At 32.3% G+C, this 18,909-nt stretch overlaps 1 protein-coding gene across 1 annotated transcript in view; it reads right to left on the reverse strand.

The window, feature by feature from the left end:
- The window catches only part of LOC129248576 (uncharacterized), a 29,053-nt gene extending 11,385 nt beyond the window's left edge, over positions 1-17,668 (reverse strand). The window contains exons 1-3 of the mRNA XM_054888182.1: positions 17,480-17,668; positions 17,054-17,375; positions 16,529-16,715 (exon numbers count right to left, since the gene is read on the reverse strand). Coding sequence (XP_054744157.1) covers positions 16,529-16,715; positions 17,054-17,375; positions 17,480-17,544 — 574 coding nt within the window. The 5' untranslated portion in view covers positions 17,545-17,668. The remainder of the gene's footprint in view (positions 1-16,528; positions 16,716-17,053; positions 17,376-17,479) is intronic.
- Between the last annotated feature and the right edge of the window lie 1,241 nt (positions 17,669-18,909).

The raw sequence follows: 18,909 nt of genomic DNA on the forward strand, positions 1-18,909 counted from the left end.
CTGGGGGCACCCAACCGCGTTTCATCAATAAGCAATCAGCTCAATTAGGATTTGCTTATTTTTGCTGTTAAATTGATCACTCAAAACACAAACTGAATATTATTGAATGGTGACATTTTCCTAATTCGTTTGCTTTCGTACGCAAAAATGTTGCTTAATGTGTTTGCTTGTTTAATAATTCGTGCAAATTTGCTACATCTGATGTCCCCAATATATCAGCTTAGCATGCGGCTTGTCAGCCATCTGCCTGCACATTACACACTCGCGTACATATGCACATATGTATGTATGTACTTATACTCGTACTGTATGTATGTATGTAGTAGAAGTGCAAACTTTTAGTTGCTGATCCTATGCATTAGCATTTCCCGTTTGGCTGACTAAATTTTCAAAATTGGCATAGATGCATCAAAATAAATATTTAGTGCACAACCATAATTGAAATATTTATTTTCCTTCACAACGATAAACAAATGCAAGTTTTGAGTATGAGAAACAATATGAAAAAAATTAAACAAATTGCTAAAGCGATAAATGCAAGCCATCATCTTGTCTAAATGTGAAGTGAAATGCATTAGCCTTACAATGATGGCTTATTTATTTTTGTTAAAATACATTTTTTCAATGTTCTAATGGCGTTCGGTCTCGACAAGCAATGGCAAACCTCCGAGTGTATTTCTGCCATGAAAAAGCTCCTCATAAAGAAGCATTTGCCGTTCGGAATCGGCTTAAAACTGTAAGTCCCTCCATTTGTGGTGCAACATCTAGACGCACGCCACAAATAGGAAAAGCTCGGCCAAAAACCTAACAGAAGTGTACGCGCCAATTATTTATTTATTTTTTACCCATGTACGTATAAGGTGGCGCCAAGTTAATCAACTTATTTTGATTTTGAATAACTTTTTTACCAAAGAAAAAAATTGACTTTGCGTGATGGAAATCTTTATTCTGAGCTTTACACGCTCCATTGCTTGTCTATTTAGATACTGCAGCTGGGGCACAGAAATTAGAGTATTTAAAAAGCTTTAAGAGCGTTGCAAAGGGTAGAGATTATAATACTAAAAACACGATAAAATTACAATACAAAGTTATTAAGTTTTTCTATGTGCCTCTGTTTTTTTTATAAATTCTATAAAAACTCTAAAAAATGCTCTAAAACAATTTTTTAAGAGTGCTTTTGAAGAATTTCCTTAAATATAATATATAGCAGAACTTAATACAATTTTCTGTTAAATAAACTTAAATAAATTAAATAAACTTAAAGTCCAGTTGATGTTTTCCATTTCAATTCAAAAGGGCTATTCGGGACATGTTCTTCGATTTCGATGTAACTCAAATATGTTGCTCTCTCGTCAAAATAATGAGACACGTATTTTTTTGTTCGCCCGAAAAAAGTTTTTTTCAAGCTTTATCGGCAATTTTGTTTTTCGGCTCAAACTCGATTTTTTTTTAATAATATAAGACATTTTTTTTTAAATGCTCATAACTTAGTCAAAAATGGACCGATTTTAATAATTTTGGATTCAAATTGATCGTCATTACTTACACGAGCGATTTCATGTAGAAACAGTTGCAAAAAATTAGTTGAAAATTTTTTATTTTGCAAAAAACAAAAAGTGCGAAACAGGTTTTTTACTCAAAAACTCATTACTAAATAACAACTCATTTTAGCTACTGGGCATTCAGCTTAATTGAAGTTTGAGGTGTCCTCTTGATTTGGAAAAAGTTATAAAAAAAACAAAAATACACTTTTTGAAATATTGAATTTCGAAAAAATTTCAATTTTTTTTCTGTTTTGCTAAATAAAAAAATTTCAACTACTTTTTTGCAATTGTTTCTACATGAAGTCGCTCGTGTAAGTAATTACGATCATTTTGAACCCAGAATTATTAAAATCGGTTCATATTTGACTAAGTTATGGGCGTTTAAAAATTTTTTTTCTTATATAATTAAAAAAAATCGAGTTTGAGCCGAAAAACAAAATTGCCGATAACTCTTGAAAAAGATTTTTTTCGGGCGAACAAAAAAATACGTGTCTCATTATTTTGACCAGAGAGCAACATATTTAAGTTTCATCGAAATCGAAGAACATGACCCGAATAGCCCGGTTGAATTGAAATGGAAAGCATCAGTTATGACTATTATTATAATTAGGCTACTGCGCACTGCGACCAAACGAGATCTATTGCGCAAAGCCTGCTGACGTACTCTATATTTGAAGGCTTTTTAAAAATATTAGTTCATTCTTGGGCTTATTGTTCCATAATTTATATGGAGCCACGGCAATACCAACAGTCACCGCCCTGTTTTCTGCATAGTGCAGGACATTTACAAAGGATGTGTTCTGAATTTTCAGTGCCCATTTCACAGTATCACCAGATGATGGTCTCAGAGAGGGCATTTTGTGTAAGTGGTATCTCTGGCTACAGTGACCTGTAAAGAAATTAGTTAGAAGTTTTAAGTCTGAAAGCAGCTTATCATAAATTCCTCCCTCCGGCACTAAGACTTGTTCTGCTTGCCGCTGACCGATAGAATTTCGCCAGTGTTCAACGAACTTCTACTCCTTCCACCTCTTGAGAAGTTCATTGAAGTGATCCTTTGTAAGTCCACAGAAAGGCTCAAGACCAATTAGGCCCAGTTAGATTAGGTTAGATTTGACAGTCGCATCGCACATAGAGACAGTGATGTAACTTAGACCACGAAATGGGTCCGTTGTGAGCCGCAGGGGCTGGGCTACATTTCCCTTTCCATATTGAACCATCCTGAGCTTTTGACAAAGCGTAAAAGGTTGTTGATACTAAAATGTATAGATTATCTATACTCGTAAAGAAGTAGGATTTTAAAAATCGGTTCCTGCTTCTGGATAGAGCCGGGCATATGAAAAAAAGGTGTTGAATTGTTTCCAGCTCCTCCTCATTCCTGCAACTACGACAGAAATCATGCATGTAAACACCTAATCTCCTTGTATGACTTCCTATGAGACAATGTCCTGTGAGGGCCAATATTAAGGTCCTAATTTGAAGTCTACTCAATTGTATAATATTCTTGGACAAACGTAGATTTAGCCTTGACCATGTTTGCCTAGCAATTTCACAGATATTGACACTAATCCATCTTTGATTTACAGAACTGATTAGTGCGTCCTTAATAAGAAGCTTACAAGTTGCGAGAGATACCCCCATACAATTACCTTCTCCTGCAAGTTGGTTAGCCCTACAGTTCCCTGATATATCTCTGTGACCTGGAACCCAGCATAAGATGATACGATATTGTTTGGCCAACTCATTAAGAGATTGGCGACAATGTAAGACACTCCTTGATGTTATTTGGAATGCATCCAGGGCCCGTAGGGCAGCTTGGCTATCTGATAGAATGCAGATATCTGTTGATGATATTCTGTTTATCTCTATTCATTTTAAGGCTTCATAAATAGCTTGGACGATGACAACATCCGATGAAGCGACGCTTGGAGTGTTCGAGAGAAAGATTCTGCGTAAGATTTTTGCACCTTTGCACGTTGGCAACGGCGAATATCGCAGTTGATGGAACGATGAGCTGTATGAGCTGTACGACGACATAGACATAGCGCAGCGAATAAAGATCCAGTGGCTACGTTGGCTGGGTCATGTCGTCCGAATGGATACAAACGCTCCATCTCTGAAAGTATTCGATGCGGTACCAGCTGGTGGTAGTAGAGGAAGAGGGCGGCCTCCTCTGCGTTGGAAAAATCAGGTAGAGAAGGACTTGGCTTCACTTGGTGTGTCCAATTGGCGCCGGTTAGCACGGGAAAGACACGACTGGTGGGCTTTGTTAAACTCGGCCAAAATCGCGTAAGCGTTTATCGCGCCAATTAGGAAGAAGAAGAAATATAGTTTATTTCCGCTTGAGAAACACTACAGTGATCCGGTAGTTTAAAGGATTCACTGATAGAAAGCTCTTCGTAATATAACCTTAATTCTACACCGGTGTCGGTTTTAGATCCGTCGATGTAGATCTTAACGGGTGTGTTGAGTGATGGATCTTCTTCAAGCCATAATGGGCCCAGTTAGTCTGCAGTTAATTTTCATAGCTGAACAAAACTTTCCGTAAGAAATTGTCAAAGATTACTAAGTACTTCAACTTTTTTGCTGATTTTTATTTTTTTCCTTTCCTATTTTCTTTCTCAGCTGTTTGATGGCTCGCCACCTCTTTCACGACATTAAAAAATTTGTTTGAAAAATTGCTTTTCGCACATTTTTTAGCGGGCTGTGAAAATGAGCATCTGGCATGTCGAATTCTCTTGGTGCTCGCAACGTCTTTAACCCCCTACAGCTTCTATCATTTGCTTTTTAAAATCTGATATTTTTGAATTTTTTTTTGTTTTTTTTTTTGTTTTTTGTTCTGTTTTCCATTGTTTTTCCACACTTGCCACAGCGAACGCTAATGATAAATAACGATTAACGGTTCTCTGCTTGCCGTCTTAGCATTTCATTTTCAAAATGTCACCAAGCAAATCAGTTCATTGAATTCGCCAAATTAAGTTGTCAAACGGAGAGATGACAGTTTATTTAAGACATATAACTATTTTAAGATTTCCGACAAAACACATTTTTTAACAGCAGACATTTTCGAGCACAGCTTTCGTAATTCAATCTATAGAATGTGTAGATGTGACTTGGGGCCGTAACTTAACAAAATAAAATCTAAACATTCTTAAATTTCTCTCGCTGGCTTGACTAATGGAGTATACAGCTTTTGATATGGCAGTTTGCAAAAAAAAAAACACTAAGTTAAATTCATTTATGAAAGAATTAAACTAAGCCTAAACGCTGATACCTATGCCTATAGCCACTTGTAAACTACTTATAGAAAGGGAAACCATCAGCGAGGTAAATAAATATAAGTTGGCAAAACAGCATGCGAACTAAGCAGACAGACATGGCCGAAATGGAACAGCGGTCGATCAAAAAGCTTATTAAGATTTAAAAGAGAATCTATAAGAAGAATGATAGGGGTATTAAGTGGTCATTGTTTAATAGGCAGCCACGCTAGAAGGTAAGGACTGTCGTACTGCGATTCCTGTAGAAGCTGTCTCAATACAGAAGAAGAGGAAACAGTCAGACATCTTTTATGTGAGTGTGAACGATTAGCTACAAGGAGGCATTTGGCACGCAATGCTTTCAGACTGCTGAAGAACTGAATAAAATATCCAGAAAAAGTTGCAAATTCTCGACTTGCTGAGTACAGAAAATAGTTGAGAAAAAACGCCTTTCCGAAACTTATTTAGGACTCTTTATGAGTTCATCAATTTGATTGGAAAATACTCCCCTCAGAATCATACTTAGTGATGCGTATAAGATACGAAAGATAGGAAGAAATTACGCCTTGGTTGGGTTGGTTGGTTTAAGGGTGACCCCGCATCGGAGTGCCACATAGACCGCAAGTTGGGTCCGTTGTGTTGCCCTAGAGCTAATTATTTTAAATGATTTCCCCACCTAACCGAGATTTTTATTGTAGATCTTTGCCAAAGATATTAATTCGTTTTGAGAATTTGATGAGAGATTCGATTCTCAGGTCCGAGAGTTCTGAAAGATTGTCAATTGTTGGAGAGCCTAGAAGAGCGAGTCGACTTCTGGCTAGACCGGGACAACTGCACAGCAAATGTCTGCTCGATACTTCCTCATCTTCGTCCTCGCAGTATCTGCACAGGTCGTTTTGAGGAACCCCGAGCCGACGTGCGTGAGTGCCCAAAAGGCAGTGGCCGGTGAAAAGAGATATTATATGCCTTAGTAGTTCGTGTTTCGAAAGACTTATAAGGGTTTTTGTCTGTTTCAGATTGTAGGATGGCCAGATTTGTCTGGTCGTAACGCAAGTAGTTTCCACTCGCCACCTCCGATCAGCAATGCTGTGAAATTCTCGATCAATGAGCAATTTACATGTTGAGAGCGGAATGTGGATTGTGGGTAAGTTACTAACATTTGATTGCGCAGCTCCAGCTCTTGCGAGCTCATCAGCTTTGCAGTTACCTTCGAATCCACTGTGACCCGGTATCCAGATAACTTGGACAGAATTCTGAACACTTATCTCGTTAAGAGATACAGTAGTCAGGTAATCTAAATGATAGATTAATGTGAGGGGAATTGGAAAAGATTCCAAATCCCACTTTGCCGTCTTGTTTTGAACCATCTGTATATATAATCAGAGGGCCATCGATTTCGGTTAGATTTGTCTTCCATTCTTCCCTAGTTGGGAGTGAACAGGAGAATAGCAAGGGTGGTGATGGAAGACTTACATGATAGTCTATGTCGGAAGAGATAACAGTGTTCCTGTTCAGTATGGCCGAATGGCCAAGATACTTATTCCATTTCGATATAGCATTCATGCGTGTCGCTGCTTTCGCTGCAATCGCTTTGCCAGCCAGATCGATAGGGAACAAGTGAAGCAACGTATTTAGAGCCTTAGTAGGTGTTGTACTTAAGCATCCTGTTATCAGGAGGCAGGCTGTTCTTTGAACTCGATCAATTGTGGCTACTCTACACCGTTTTTCGAGTGCTGTCCACCATACAACCACACCGTAGAAGAGTATCGGTTTGATGATCGAGGTATATATCCAATAAATGATCCGAGGTGAAAACCCCCAGGTTTTGCCTATAGCTTTCTTACAAGTATAAAGAGCTATGAAAGCTTTTTTTACATCTGTTTTCGATGTTCAATTTTCAACTCAACTTCCTATCTAGAATAACTCCTAGATATTTAGCTGAATCAGATAGGAGTAATTATTCCCCTTTTAAGGTTATTGTTTGCAGTGGAGGAGATTGTTGTTTCCTATTGAAGAGAACAAGATCTGTCTTTGCTGGATTCGCATTTAGTCCGCATTCGGTGCACCATTTTGACAGAATATTGATTGAGCGTTGCATGAGCTCAGTGAGGGTATTCAGGTGTTTGCCTTTAAGCCTTTCTGAAATTTATTTAATATTCATTCCAAAAACCCAGTTTACTTAGCTGAAAAATCGATATTTTCTGAGAGTCTTTCAATCATTTGTGTACTAATTATTAGGGTGAAAGCACGAAAAAATCAGTGCGTACATTTTCTTTTATGTCCCGCATAGTTTGCTAAGGAAGTATCTTCGTAAGTTTACAACACATAGATATCACATATTTGCATATGATTTGCCAAGTATTTATATCATAATAATTTTCAAATATTCCGATTGCTTTATTAATGAGCGCACGCCTTTCTTTTAAGTTGACAGAATGACGGCATCATCAGGTTGTACTTATATAAAATTCTCATAAACGAGAATCACCTACATACTGCGTATACTTAAAACTTAAAAGCACACATACGCATGCAGAAGTACATACATATAAATATTCGATTTTACTTTGTCGTCATCCCCATCGTTGCGCTGTGCATAATTCAAATTCAGACGGCACCAATGAATTTTTTGGAAGTAGACTAAAATCTCATGGCGGTGCACAATAGTGAATGTGGATATTTTTAAAATTGTGGAAATTTCGTTTCGTTCGCTTGCAGTGAGAAGAAAACTCAAAAATTCCCAGCCGCTTGGAGATTTTTAATGACAAAGTAACAAATAAAATTTGAATTTTTTCCATAGGTTTTACAGCTTCTCATATTAATCCAAGCAAGTGTGTGTGTATTTCAAGGAATTCAAGAATTTAAGAATAAATAAAAAAATTGAAATTAAATTATATTTATTATATTATATATCAATAATTTGGTTTTTTGCAAAAGTTTAATTTTTTAATAATAATAATTTAATCTTTTAATAATCATTTTTTTACAAAAAAAGTATGTACTGCATTCCTTCTGTCTCTTTTTTTATTAAAAAAATAATGTCTATTCGTATAATAAATTTTTATTTCCTGTTTACCACTTCTCATACTGGTTTTTTTAGGAAAATGTCTTTTTATATTCTTCTCACGTAAAAATTAGGCATTTCAATTCATCTTTATTTCTTGCTGAAAAATTTGTATTTATTTTTTGATTTTTTCAAATTTTAATGGTTTCCTTAGGAAATAATATTTTACTTATTTTAATTTATTTTTTCAATATTACTTTTTATAATGAGCACGTTCTAATTTTTTTATTTATTATTAACCGCTTTTTTATTTATTATTTATGGCTTTGCTTTATTTATACTTTGTGTACTCAAAATGAAAGCATTATAATAAATTTTTATTTCTTGCTGAAAAGTTAAATTTTCTTCACTTTTTCAACTTTTAATGTTTCCCTCATATTTTTTATTTATTTCCTTTGCTCAAGAATAATGCTTTTTTATTAATTTTATTAATTATTATTATTAATTTTTTTTATTCTTTATTTGTATATAATTTTTTTACTCAGAATGAATGCATTTTATAAAATTTTTATTTCTTGGTGAGCAGTTCTTCACTTTCTCAACTTTTGATGTTTTTCTCATATTTCTTATTTATTACTTATTTCCTTTGTTCACGAATAAATCTTTTTATTTATTTTTATTTTTTATTTATATACTTTTTTACTTCGAAACAAAGCATTTTATTAATTTTTTTTTAGCTTATGTTGAATAATTAACTTTTTCATTTATTTATAAAATTTTTAATGGTTTTCTTATATTATAATGTTTTTTTTTCTTATTTTAAGCAGTTTTTCCTTTGATGCTTTCTTTAAGATGTTTTTATTTTGTTTAATTTAACCATATTTTTTTATTGTTTTATTTAATCAAGAAGTTACTTCTTCCTACTTCTAATTGTACGGTTTTTAGTATTTTCAATAAAGAATTTTTTTATTTATACAATTTTTGATGTTTTTTTAAGAATTATTTCCTTTTTAGTTATTTTTTCTTTTCTTCTTTTAAGCGCCAAGCGCAAGTTTTCTCGTTTATAATTTTTTTATTCAGAAATTTGTTTTACTTACTCAAGTTTTAATGTTTTTCTCAATTTTTTTATTTTATAAAGAATAAAGAGCAAATTTTCCTGTTAGTATTTTTTTGTACCAGATATTTTTTTATTTATTAAATTTATTTTTATTTATTAAATATTTTATTAAACTTTTCTTGTTGCTTTTTGAAACGCAAAGAGTACATTTTCATGTTAATAATATTTTTTCCAAAAATTTGATTTACGTCGTCGACTTTTGGTTTTTTCAGATTTTTTTTCTCAAATTTTTTGGACAAACATTTTTTTTTATATATTTAATAATTGTTGATGTTTATTAAATTATTAAATAAATTAAATAATTTGTGTTTTAAATTTTTGATATTTATTATTAAAAAATATTTTTTTATTTATTTTCTCTTTTTTTTAAGCGCAAACCGCAATATTCTTGATTATAGGTTTTTTCCCAAAATTTTAATTATTTATCAAATGTGTAATATTTTTTTTTTTAAAGAAATGTTTTTTATTTATTTTTAATTTTTTTTAAAGCGCAAAGAACAACTTTTGCTGTTTATAATTTTTTCTAAGCTTTACTAAAGCTTTTGTTATTTTCAGATTTTTTTTCAAACATTTTTTTATATATTATATTAGTTTTTTGATGTTTATTATTAAAAAATATTTTTTTTATTTATTTAATATCTTTTTTTTAAGCGCAAACTGCAATATTTCTGATTATAGGATTTTTGGCCCAATTATTTATCAAAATTTTAATTTTTTTTTTTGAAATTTTTTTAAATGCTTTTTATTTATTTTTATTTTTTTCCAAAGCGCAAAGAACTACTTTTCCTGTTTATATTTTTTTTTAGGTTTTTTTTATTTTATCGAATTTTCCTCTTTATAGTTTGTTGCCCAAAAATTTTGTTTTTTATTAAATTTCGGAAATTTTTTTTTTAATAATATTTTTTTTTTTATTTTTTCATTTTTTTATGTGCCAATATTAAATTTTCTTGTTTATAATTTTTTTATTCCAAAATTTGTTTTATTTACTCAACTTCTAATATTTTTTTTAGACATTTTATTTAACCGAAAGTAATGAGCAAATTTTCCTGCTTATATTTTTTTGTCGGATTACAGATTTGCTTTGATTTTCATCACGAAATGACATTTGGTCTATCTTAGCACACAATTAAATTGATTTTTGTAACAAAATTTAATAGAATCTAAGAATTATCTTTGCTCTTGAAAAAATTTTGCAAGCGTGTTTTAATTTCCTTAGTGAAATTGCGGACTCTTTCATATTAAACGTAAATAAAAAATTCTGAAAAATTCCTACATTTCAAAAACAAAAAAATAATTGATGTGAAATTGCGTGAATAGTTCAAATCACTTGCCTTTGTTGTTCTCTTTCTTTCATTCAATAAATATTAAAAAAAAAATCGGTACATTTCTGTTCAGCCTACAAAAATTCAAAGTACCAGATAGTCACTTGGACACTCTGTACCTGTTGCACAAAAAATAATTGTAATTTCTCATTTAAGGTAGCAAAAAACGATCGAATTTTATTTTCTTAAAAAAAAAAATTCCTAAAAAATATCTATTAGTTTTTTTTGTTTTTTATATTAGTTTTTTGATGTTTATTATTAAAAAATATTTTTTTTATTTATTTAATATCTTTTTTTTAAGCGCAAACTGCAATATTTCTGATTATAGGATTTTTGGCCCAATTATTTATCAAAATTTTAATTTTTTTTTTTGAAATTTTTTTAAATGCTTTTTATTTATTTTTATTTTTTTCCAAAGCGCAAAGAACTAATTTTCCTGTTTATATTTTTTTTTAGGTTTTTTTTATTTTATCGAATTTTCCTCTTTATAGTTTGTTGCCCAAAAATTTTGTTTTTTATTAAATTTCGGAAATTTTTTTTTTAATAATATTTTTTTTTTTATTTTTTCATTTTTTTATGTGCCAATATTAAATTTTCTTGTTTATAATTTTTTTATTCCAAAATTTGTTTTATTTACTCAACTTCTAATATTTTTTTTAGACATTTTATTTAACCGAAAGTAATGAGCAAATTTTCCTGCTTATATTTTTTTGTCGGATTACAGATTTGCTTTGATTTTCATCACGAAATGACATTTGGTCTATCTTAGCACACAATTAAATTGATTTTTGTAACAAAATTTAATAGAATCTAAGAATTATCTTTGCTCTTGAAAAAATTTTGCAAGCGTGTTTTAATTTCCTTAGTGAAATTGCGGACTCTTTCATATTAAACGTAAATAAAAAATTCTGAAAAATTCCTACATTTCAAAAACAAAAAAATAATTGATGTGAAATTGCGTGAATAGTTCAAATCACTTGCCTTTGTTGTTCTCTTTCTTTCATTCAATAAATATTAAAAAAAAAATCGGTACATTTCTGTTCAGCCTACAAAAATTCAAAGTACCAGATAGTCACTTGGACACTCTGTACCTGTTGCACAAAAAATAATTGTAATTTCTCATTTAAGGTAGCAAAAAACGATCGAATTTTATTTTCTTAAAAAAAAAAATTCCTAAAAAATATCTATAAAAAATGAGTATTTGACCAGACTACTACCTTAAACGAAATGCATGAGAGAGAGATGAAATGAGATGTTGTTAAAATATTTGTTTATCCAGTTTGGTACACTTGTCAATTGTTCACATGTAACTTTTGAGCGCAATCAGCCAGATAGCAGATAAATTCGTAAACAAAAAACTATTTGGTGCATTCTGCAAATTTTCACCTCAGTTAGGCATGAAAACTTAGTAATTTCAAAATGTGCATTCAAGTGAAACGAAAAGTAGAAGTAAAGAATAAACTAGAATTGAAAGGGGCAACACCGAAATGCGTCAAAATGAAGCGATAAATGAAGGCAAATATTGCGTAAAATAAAAAGATGGTAAGCATAACCGTACACTCTGAAAGTTAAGAATGTAGCCGCCGATGTCTGAGTTCTCACAGGCACTGACATGCGAGAGACTAACAGCCCGGTTCTGTGCACTTGAAAAATTCATCATATTTACTATTTATCAAAAATTTCTTAATTGTCAATAATTGGCATTCTGTTACTAAAAACAGAACCTCCCATATTGATCAACTGTCAAAATTGCATTTGCTATTCACAGCTGTTTACGAATTCAAATTCTAATACAATAAAATAGAAGAATTTTGTATGTTAACTATTTTAACACTCCATGAGGACAAAAATAGAGAACAAAAAATCAAGAGAAATAAAATTTGTAAATATGCCCACAGTGGCTCTAAAGGTACAAGCTGGCGAAAAATTAATCATCTGCTTTTGTTTTTGAACAATTTTTTGACTAATTCAAAAAATGATTTTGAGTGAAGGAAGACTATATTTTGACCTTTACGCGCTCCATTGCTTGTCTGTTTGTATACTGCAGCTGCCTAGTAACAATTATCAAAAGTTGATTGGCTGAATTATTTATATGAATCTTCCGATAGGGTGATTAATTTTGCTCCACCTTGTATATAGTGCTAGACGATTGCAAAAAATCCTATTGAAAGGCTTGTCGCAGAAGAGAGAGTATATTATATTTATTAGTAACGTACGGCAGAAAGCCTTCTATTTTTGTTGAAATGTGTCGCCGGTTTGGCGGCGGCAGCTGGTATATACTGAGTAGTTCCTCAAATGAATTGCCTTTTGCCGAAACTGTCAGATGTATGCGACTTGTGTTTTCTTCTCTTTCTTTGTGTCAACAACGGACAATTAATTATCGGTTTCGGCCTACAAAACCGAAACATAAATTACTATAAATCTTTCGACACGATTTCAGCAGCTTTTGGTACACGTCACTTGCAAATGATGTGTAATATGCAAAGGGTTTAATAATGACAGTAATTTCACTTTTAATCGAAATTTCATGAGTTAGCATTACGGAGTCTTATTAAGAGAGCCGATTTGTCAAGAGGGGATGAGAAAGCTGTTTACTGAGCAAAACCTTTATTATTGAAACATGGTGCATACACACATGCCTACGAGTACAGTTGTTTATCGAACAAAAACAAAAAGAACGCTGCCGGTAAGCCTATCAGCATGCGAAATTGCGCTCAGTCAACGTTGGGCTAGTAAATTTGTTTGTTTTTAATATTTTTGAGCTGATGATTTTAAATAAAGACCAGTGATTTATAACAATAAATAATTTATAATATTTTTAAAAAGTAAATTTAAGGTATGAAAAAAAAATAAAATTAAAAAAATGGAAAATAAGCAAATTAAAAAAAACTTTTTGTGTAATTAATCTTTGCTGTAAGCACAAAAAAATTAAATTAAAATTACAGAAATGGAAAATAGGCAGTAAAAAAATTTTGTTTTGTCTAATAAAAAAATATCATCTGTAGGCAAAAACAAAAAAAAAAACAAGAAAATGAATATAAATATTATAAATATATAAATTAAGAACAAAAACATAAAAATAAACAAAAATTAAAAGTAAAAAAATGGAAAATATGCAAATTTAAAACAAAACTTTTTGTCTAATTAAAAAATCTTTGCCGTAAGCACAAAAGTATAAAAATTAAAATTAAAAAATGGAAAATAAGCGGTAAAAAAAATTTTTGGTCTAATGAAAAAATATCTGCTGTGCGCAAAAAAACAAAACAAGAAACATAAAAACATATGAATTAAAAAAATGGTAAATAAGCGAATTCAAAAGGAACTTTTTTGCCTGATTACAAAATATCATCTGTACCAAAAAAAAAACAAGACAATAAATATAAAAAATATATAAATAAAAATTCATAAAAATAAAAAATATATAAATTAAAATTAGAAAATGGAAAATAAGGAATTACAAAAAAATGTCCCTAATTAAAAAATCTCTTCTGTTCAGACATGTATTTTTCTAGAATATATTCCCGATTTATGCCGTATATATTTTATATTTATTTAATGTATCTATATGTTTGACATACATATGTATTTTTTTTAACTGAAAAAGTGTCTGAACTACTTTCCACATTAAGAAATACAAATTTGTCACCACTAACATAATAGAAAAATATGTAATACCAGCATTTGGACAATCACTAATTCGATACATATGTACATAAATTGTCGCCTTGGCATTTACATGCAGTACGTATATATGTACTTATATATTTGTATATAATACATTTTTGTTTTTTGTAAATATTTTTAAAATATCAGCCCACCCATCAATTTCGGCGTTTTGCCCGGGATATCGACTTCTGAGTCACAATTCAATGGCGGCGCTGGCGTTGCCAACCACTGGCTAGACTGATCAACGGAAGAAATATGGCGAATTGTTTCCAACGGGTGTTGTAGGCTGCATGCATACCTATGTACGTATGAAGCGCACAATTGGATGCACGTAATAGCGGGTATTGTGTATAATATTAGGTACGTTGAATTGCTTTTGTGTATATTTTAGAAAAATTCATCATTCTTGATAAATAATTAAATGTTCTAAGCAATTCAAGATTTTAAATTTAAATTCTACACGACGCTATTGCTTGTGGCGTTTGAGATTACAATTTTTTTTTTTTTTTTTGTATACCGTTGTTTTTCGCGCGTCATGCTATTGTTGTTATTATGTTTGTTGACAAGTGGAATCGTTGTGTTTTTCTGCCTTTTCGAATTTAATACGCCCACGCTGTGAATTTTTTCTTCGAAAAAATTTATGTGTCGCAGAAAATAATTTTTGAAATTTTGATTTTTGTTTCTTCACCCAAATATTCAAAGTAATTTATTCACTGTTGCTTACTTTGTGTGCTTGTCTTTAAATTTAATGATTCTATTTTGTGTTATTTTTTGCAATTTATTTGTGTTATTACTTGCTGTTTTTGCTATTCTAACGCAAAATTCTATAAATCATAAGAAAATCAACATTAATTGCTGTAAACAGGTGCTTGCATGCGTGGCCAAAAGTCAAAAAACAAAATATATATAGTAGAAAAAAATGTGAAAGATCTGATTGATTTGTGGGAGTGCGAAAGAGGCCAGCGCAGATCAAAAACACATAAACAAAAAAATAAAAAAAACACAACCGACTAAACAAAACATAAAACAAAAATGTGTGTTAATACCTCTGGGCGATATTCGACTCACATAACCGATTGCTTATTTATGTGCCGTGACAAATTATGGCAACTGCGTTGAGGTCCTACCGAGGTATGTTATTTTTCGCCACTTAAAAGTACCACTTTAAATTGTATTGAAATACTTAAATGCTGAAAATAGCTGCTTAGTAATGACTTTTAATTGACAAATACGAAACAATAAGTCTTGACATTTCAAGTGAATTTGTGCGCCCAATTGCTGCAGAGAGACCTAGTTTTAGGCGTAAGGGAATTTTATGAATCATTTGCTAAAAGTGACGCTGAAAGGAATAGGTTGGCAACTAGCTAAGTGAGCTATTTTGTGTTGTTATTTTATTTATTGTAATATTATATATTGCAAGAATAAATTGACGAAAATTTTCGCAACCATTGAGCGAACTGTGCAACCGCCTGACATCGCTTAAGAAAATTTGACTTTTATAGACTCTGAAATCTATAGAAAATTCTTTCTTTGGGAGATTTCAAAGCCATGTATGATTTCTCTAAAAATAATACTTTTTTAATCAGTTTCTCAAGCTCTGATAAATATTAACTTCTAGTTAGCTATAGATTAGTCCTGATTTAACTGAAAGTTAGTACATGAAATTTTTGTATACCCACAAAATGCAAGTCTATGCATAGACTGAAGTTGTAATATTTTTTTTTGTCCTTAAATTCTAGCACAGTACCTATTAACTGTGTGTTTAGCTATAAGTTAAATTTAAGTGTAGCCAACACTAATAGTTACGAGAGTTATAAAATATAAAACAATGAATTTATAGAGATCCAATTAACTTCCGGTTAAGAATTCACACAGTGAGAATGGAAAACAGTATCCTATATTTTTACTATCAGTTAAAGTGGGTTTCTTAGCTAGAAGTTTCTTAGCTAAAAAGCAAAGAATTTATATGAGAGCTTCAGTGAGCACCATTTAACTACCAGTTAAGAATCAGCACAGTGAGAAACAGGGAAAAACAAGTTCTTATATTTTTTGTGGAGTATTAAAGCGCACAATACTAAATTTATGAGTACCTCAGCTAGCGCCACTTAACTATCAGTTAAAGCGGACAACAACTTCCTGTATTTTTCTGCGAAATTTCTTGCTTAAAAAAAGGAATTTAAGTGAGAGCTACGAAATCAATCTTAACCGACAGTTATTTATTTTTAACCGGCAGTTAGCAATTTATTAAGCACAAATCTGTGAGGGATTACTGTGAAGAAATACTTAACAATCTGTGAAAGATAGTTTTAACTGTTAGGAAATTCCTACGACGTTTTTAAGCCACGAATTCGTTGTCTTTGTATGGAGTCTTTGTCTTTGCTGGCAGTAAATGCGTTTGAAAATCTTTTAAATTTTACTTTAACTAACCAATAGTTAACCAAATTTGCTAATCGATAATTAGCTGTTATTATTATTAGGCATCACTTAGCCGATTTAGCTTTGTGCTAAATTGTTAATTCGTGAAACATTTGAGACTCCTAGAGGCCACTTAAATACCACCAGATAATTGTAACTAAGTACTAACAATTGTACATAAAATAATGCTTTCTCTCTCAACTCACCTTTGTCCCAGTTGACGCGTGGCTTGCCCTCCAAAGCGTAGGGTGTTTCGATTAGCTGGAAGCCATGTCCTTGAATGAGACCCTTTGCAGTTTCAATCAGTTTGCCCTTCAATTTGTCATTGACACCCTTGTAGTGATAGGTCACGGAGATTTTCTTGTCTTCAACCCAGGCGCCGTGCAAAACCACCTGTGGGCAGAGATATTCGAAATTGTAGTGAACTTTTTTACAGGCATTAGAGGTGATTATACACCTTAATTGATATGTAAGAACAAATAGGCCCCTAAAACCTAGCTAGAAAACGAAGCTCTGTGCATTGTACAAATTAAGTTTTCTGGTTCTTCCGCAATTTGTGTAATTTTTCTGCATATCACCACTTAATCTTCCCCACTTTCTTCAATTTTATCGCTTGCTTTGTAAAATTCCTGTCATCCAAACATCCCTATTATCCCATTTATAGCTCTCGTTTCCCACTATACCTCTCTCTCTCTCTCTTTCTCTCTCCAACTCTTTCCCCCATCAATTACCTTTTCTTTCAGCTCATTCACCAGTTCCTGATGTTTCTTCAAAAGCTCCTCTGGCATTTCAATCTTGAATTTCTTGCCCGATGGGTACTCTACTTCCAAACCGTGGTTGCCAGCGTATGTCACATTGGGGAATTTCAGATGGTTCTTAATTTCGGCTAAATCGCGTCCTGAGAAGACAACCATAAATACTTTATCGTTGGCGGCCAATTTTTTGATATTAATTTCAGTATCCTTTGGCATGGCGGAGAGTTCTTCGCTGAGGGGAGCCAATGTGCCATCATAATCGAGCAGCAACGCAACCTGATCCTCTTTTGTGAAGAAACTGTGTCCATTTTTGGGAGTAGGAAAAAATTAAAAAAAAAATTTTTTATTAAATAAATCCAGATTCTGAGACGGTGACGTTAGCTTTTATACGCAATAACTTACCCATCCAGCGCTTTCACGTAATCTTCCTCTTTCCTGAGGAGTGGAGCCTTCTTTTGTTCAGCCATTTTTTTTTCTTTTTGTATTTTTATCTACAACTACACTTTCACTTTTCAAATTTCACAGAAGATAAGCGGAAAATTAGCTGGATGCCCACCGACCGTTTTAATACTACTGACACAATCTGAGCAGATCACAAATCTCTGCAGGTCACAAAATAATGTAAAAAAGCGGAAGACGAGCGCCCATACGAACGAAGTCAAAGGCGAAGTTGATCCAAACGATCAGTGCGATGAAGACTACACATTTTCGTATGTGGGTATGTACATACATATACACCAATACATGCGCATGTTGGAAGAGAGCATAGGATTGGTGTAACAGTTGGCCAAAATACGGTGACGTCGTCAACATGCCATGTTTGCTAGGTGGATATAATATTTCTAGACGAATACCGACAACTCGCGTGAATATTGATTTGACGAGCACCGGCGAGAGTGCGGATCGCATAGCTCTCTCACAAATATTATGGATACTAATTTTAAAAATCATCTGCAGCGAAGCTTTTGAGATTTGTTTTTGTTTTTTATTTAAATTATATTAAATTTATTGCTCAAGCAAAAGCGGTCTTTTTCCACCTTCGCATTCGCAAACACTTGGAAATAATTTCATTTATGCGACGTTTTTTGGGCTACTCGTTAATATTAATATTATATTTACTTGTAAGTTCTCTTAAAAAATACGCAAGCATGGCAGGACATTCATATTCATAAACAACTCAAATATATCTCCTACAAGAAAACCATCAGCTTAGGTTTAGGTAAATATTTTTCTTGCCTAGCTTAGAACTTCATTCTCAACTACGAAAAATTGGGGCCCAACTAGGCTGTGTATGACTCAGTTTTTCCTTCATAGGTTCACGTGGATTTTTTGCTACAAATGCCAGACCAATGAACTCATGCCGCCTTTGAAAGGTAAATTAATTTAATAAAAAAATTGGTCTTGACAGAAATACTATCGGAGATTTCCCTTCAACTGCCTGATGATGGGTGTTAGAAAAAGTTCCCAACCATTAGCATCTTTCATGCCGTAGGTGGGGATCAGATCTACAATCGACGGCTGTCATAAACTGCCATATAAAACGTAACCACTCTTAGTTCAATGGCGGTATGGCGGTTCTGTGGGGTTACTCTTCTCTTTCAAGAGATTTCTAGCATCCACTTGGCTACGTGAATATATTCACGTAAAAGCTCTCAAAGCTCACTGTGTACAAATATGTACTCGTACTTGGATGGACATTAATTTATTGGGAGATGTGTACAAATTTTGGAATGCAATTTATAATTTTACACGACGTGAAATAAATACATTTTTAGGTATGTGCACACATACATATATGATTTGATGTCCAGAATCTTTTGGCATATTTGTAC

Source organism: Anastrepha obliqua, chromosome 5, assembly GCF_027943255.1.
Source record: "Anastrepha obliqua isolate idAnaObli1 chromosome 5, idAnaObli1_1.0, whole genome shotgun sequence".
Lineage (NCBI taxonomy): Eukaryota > Metazoa > Arthropoda > Insecta > Diptera > Tephritidae > Anastrepha > Anastrepha obliqua.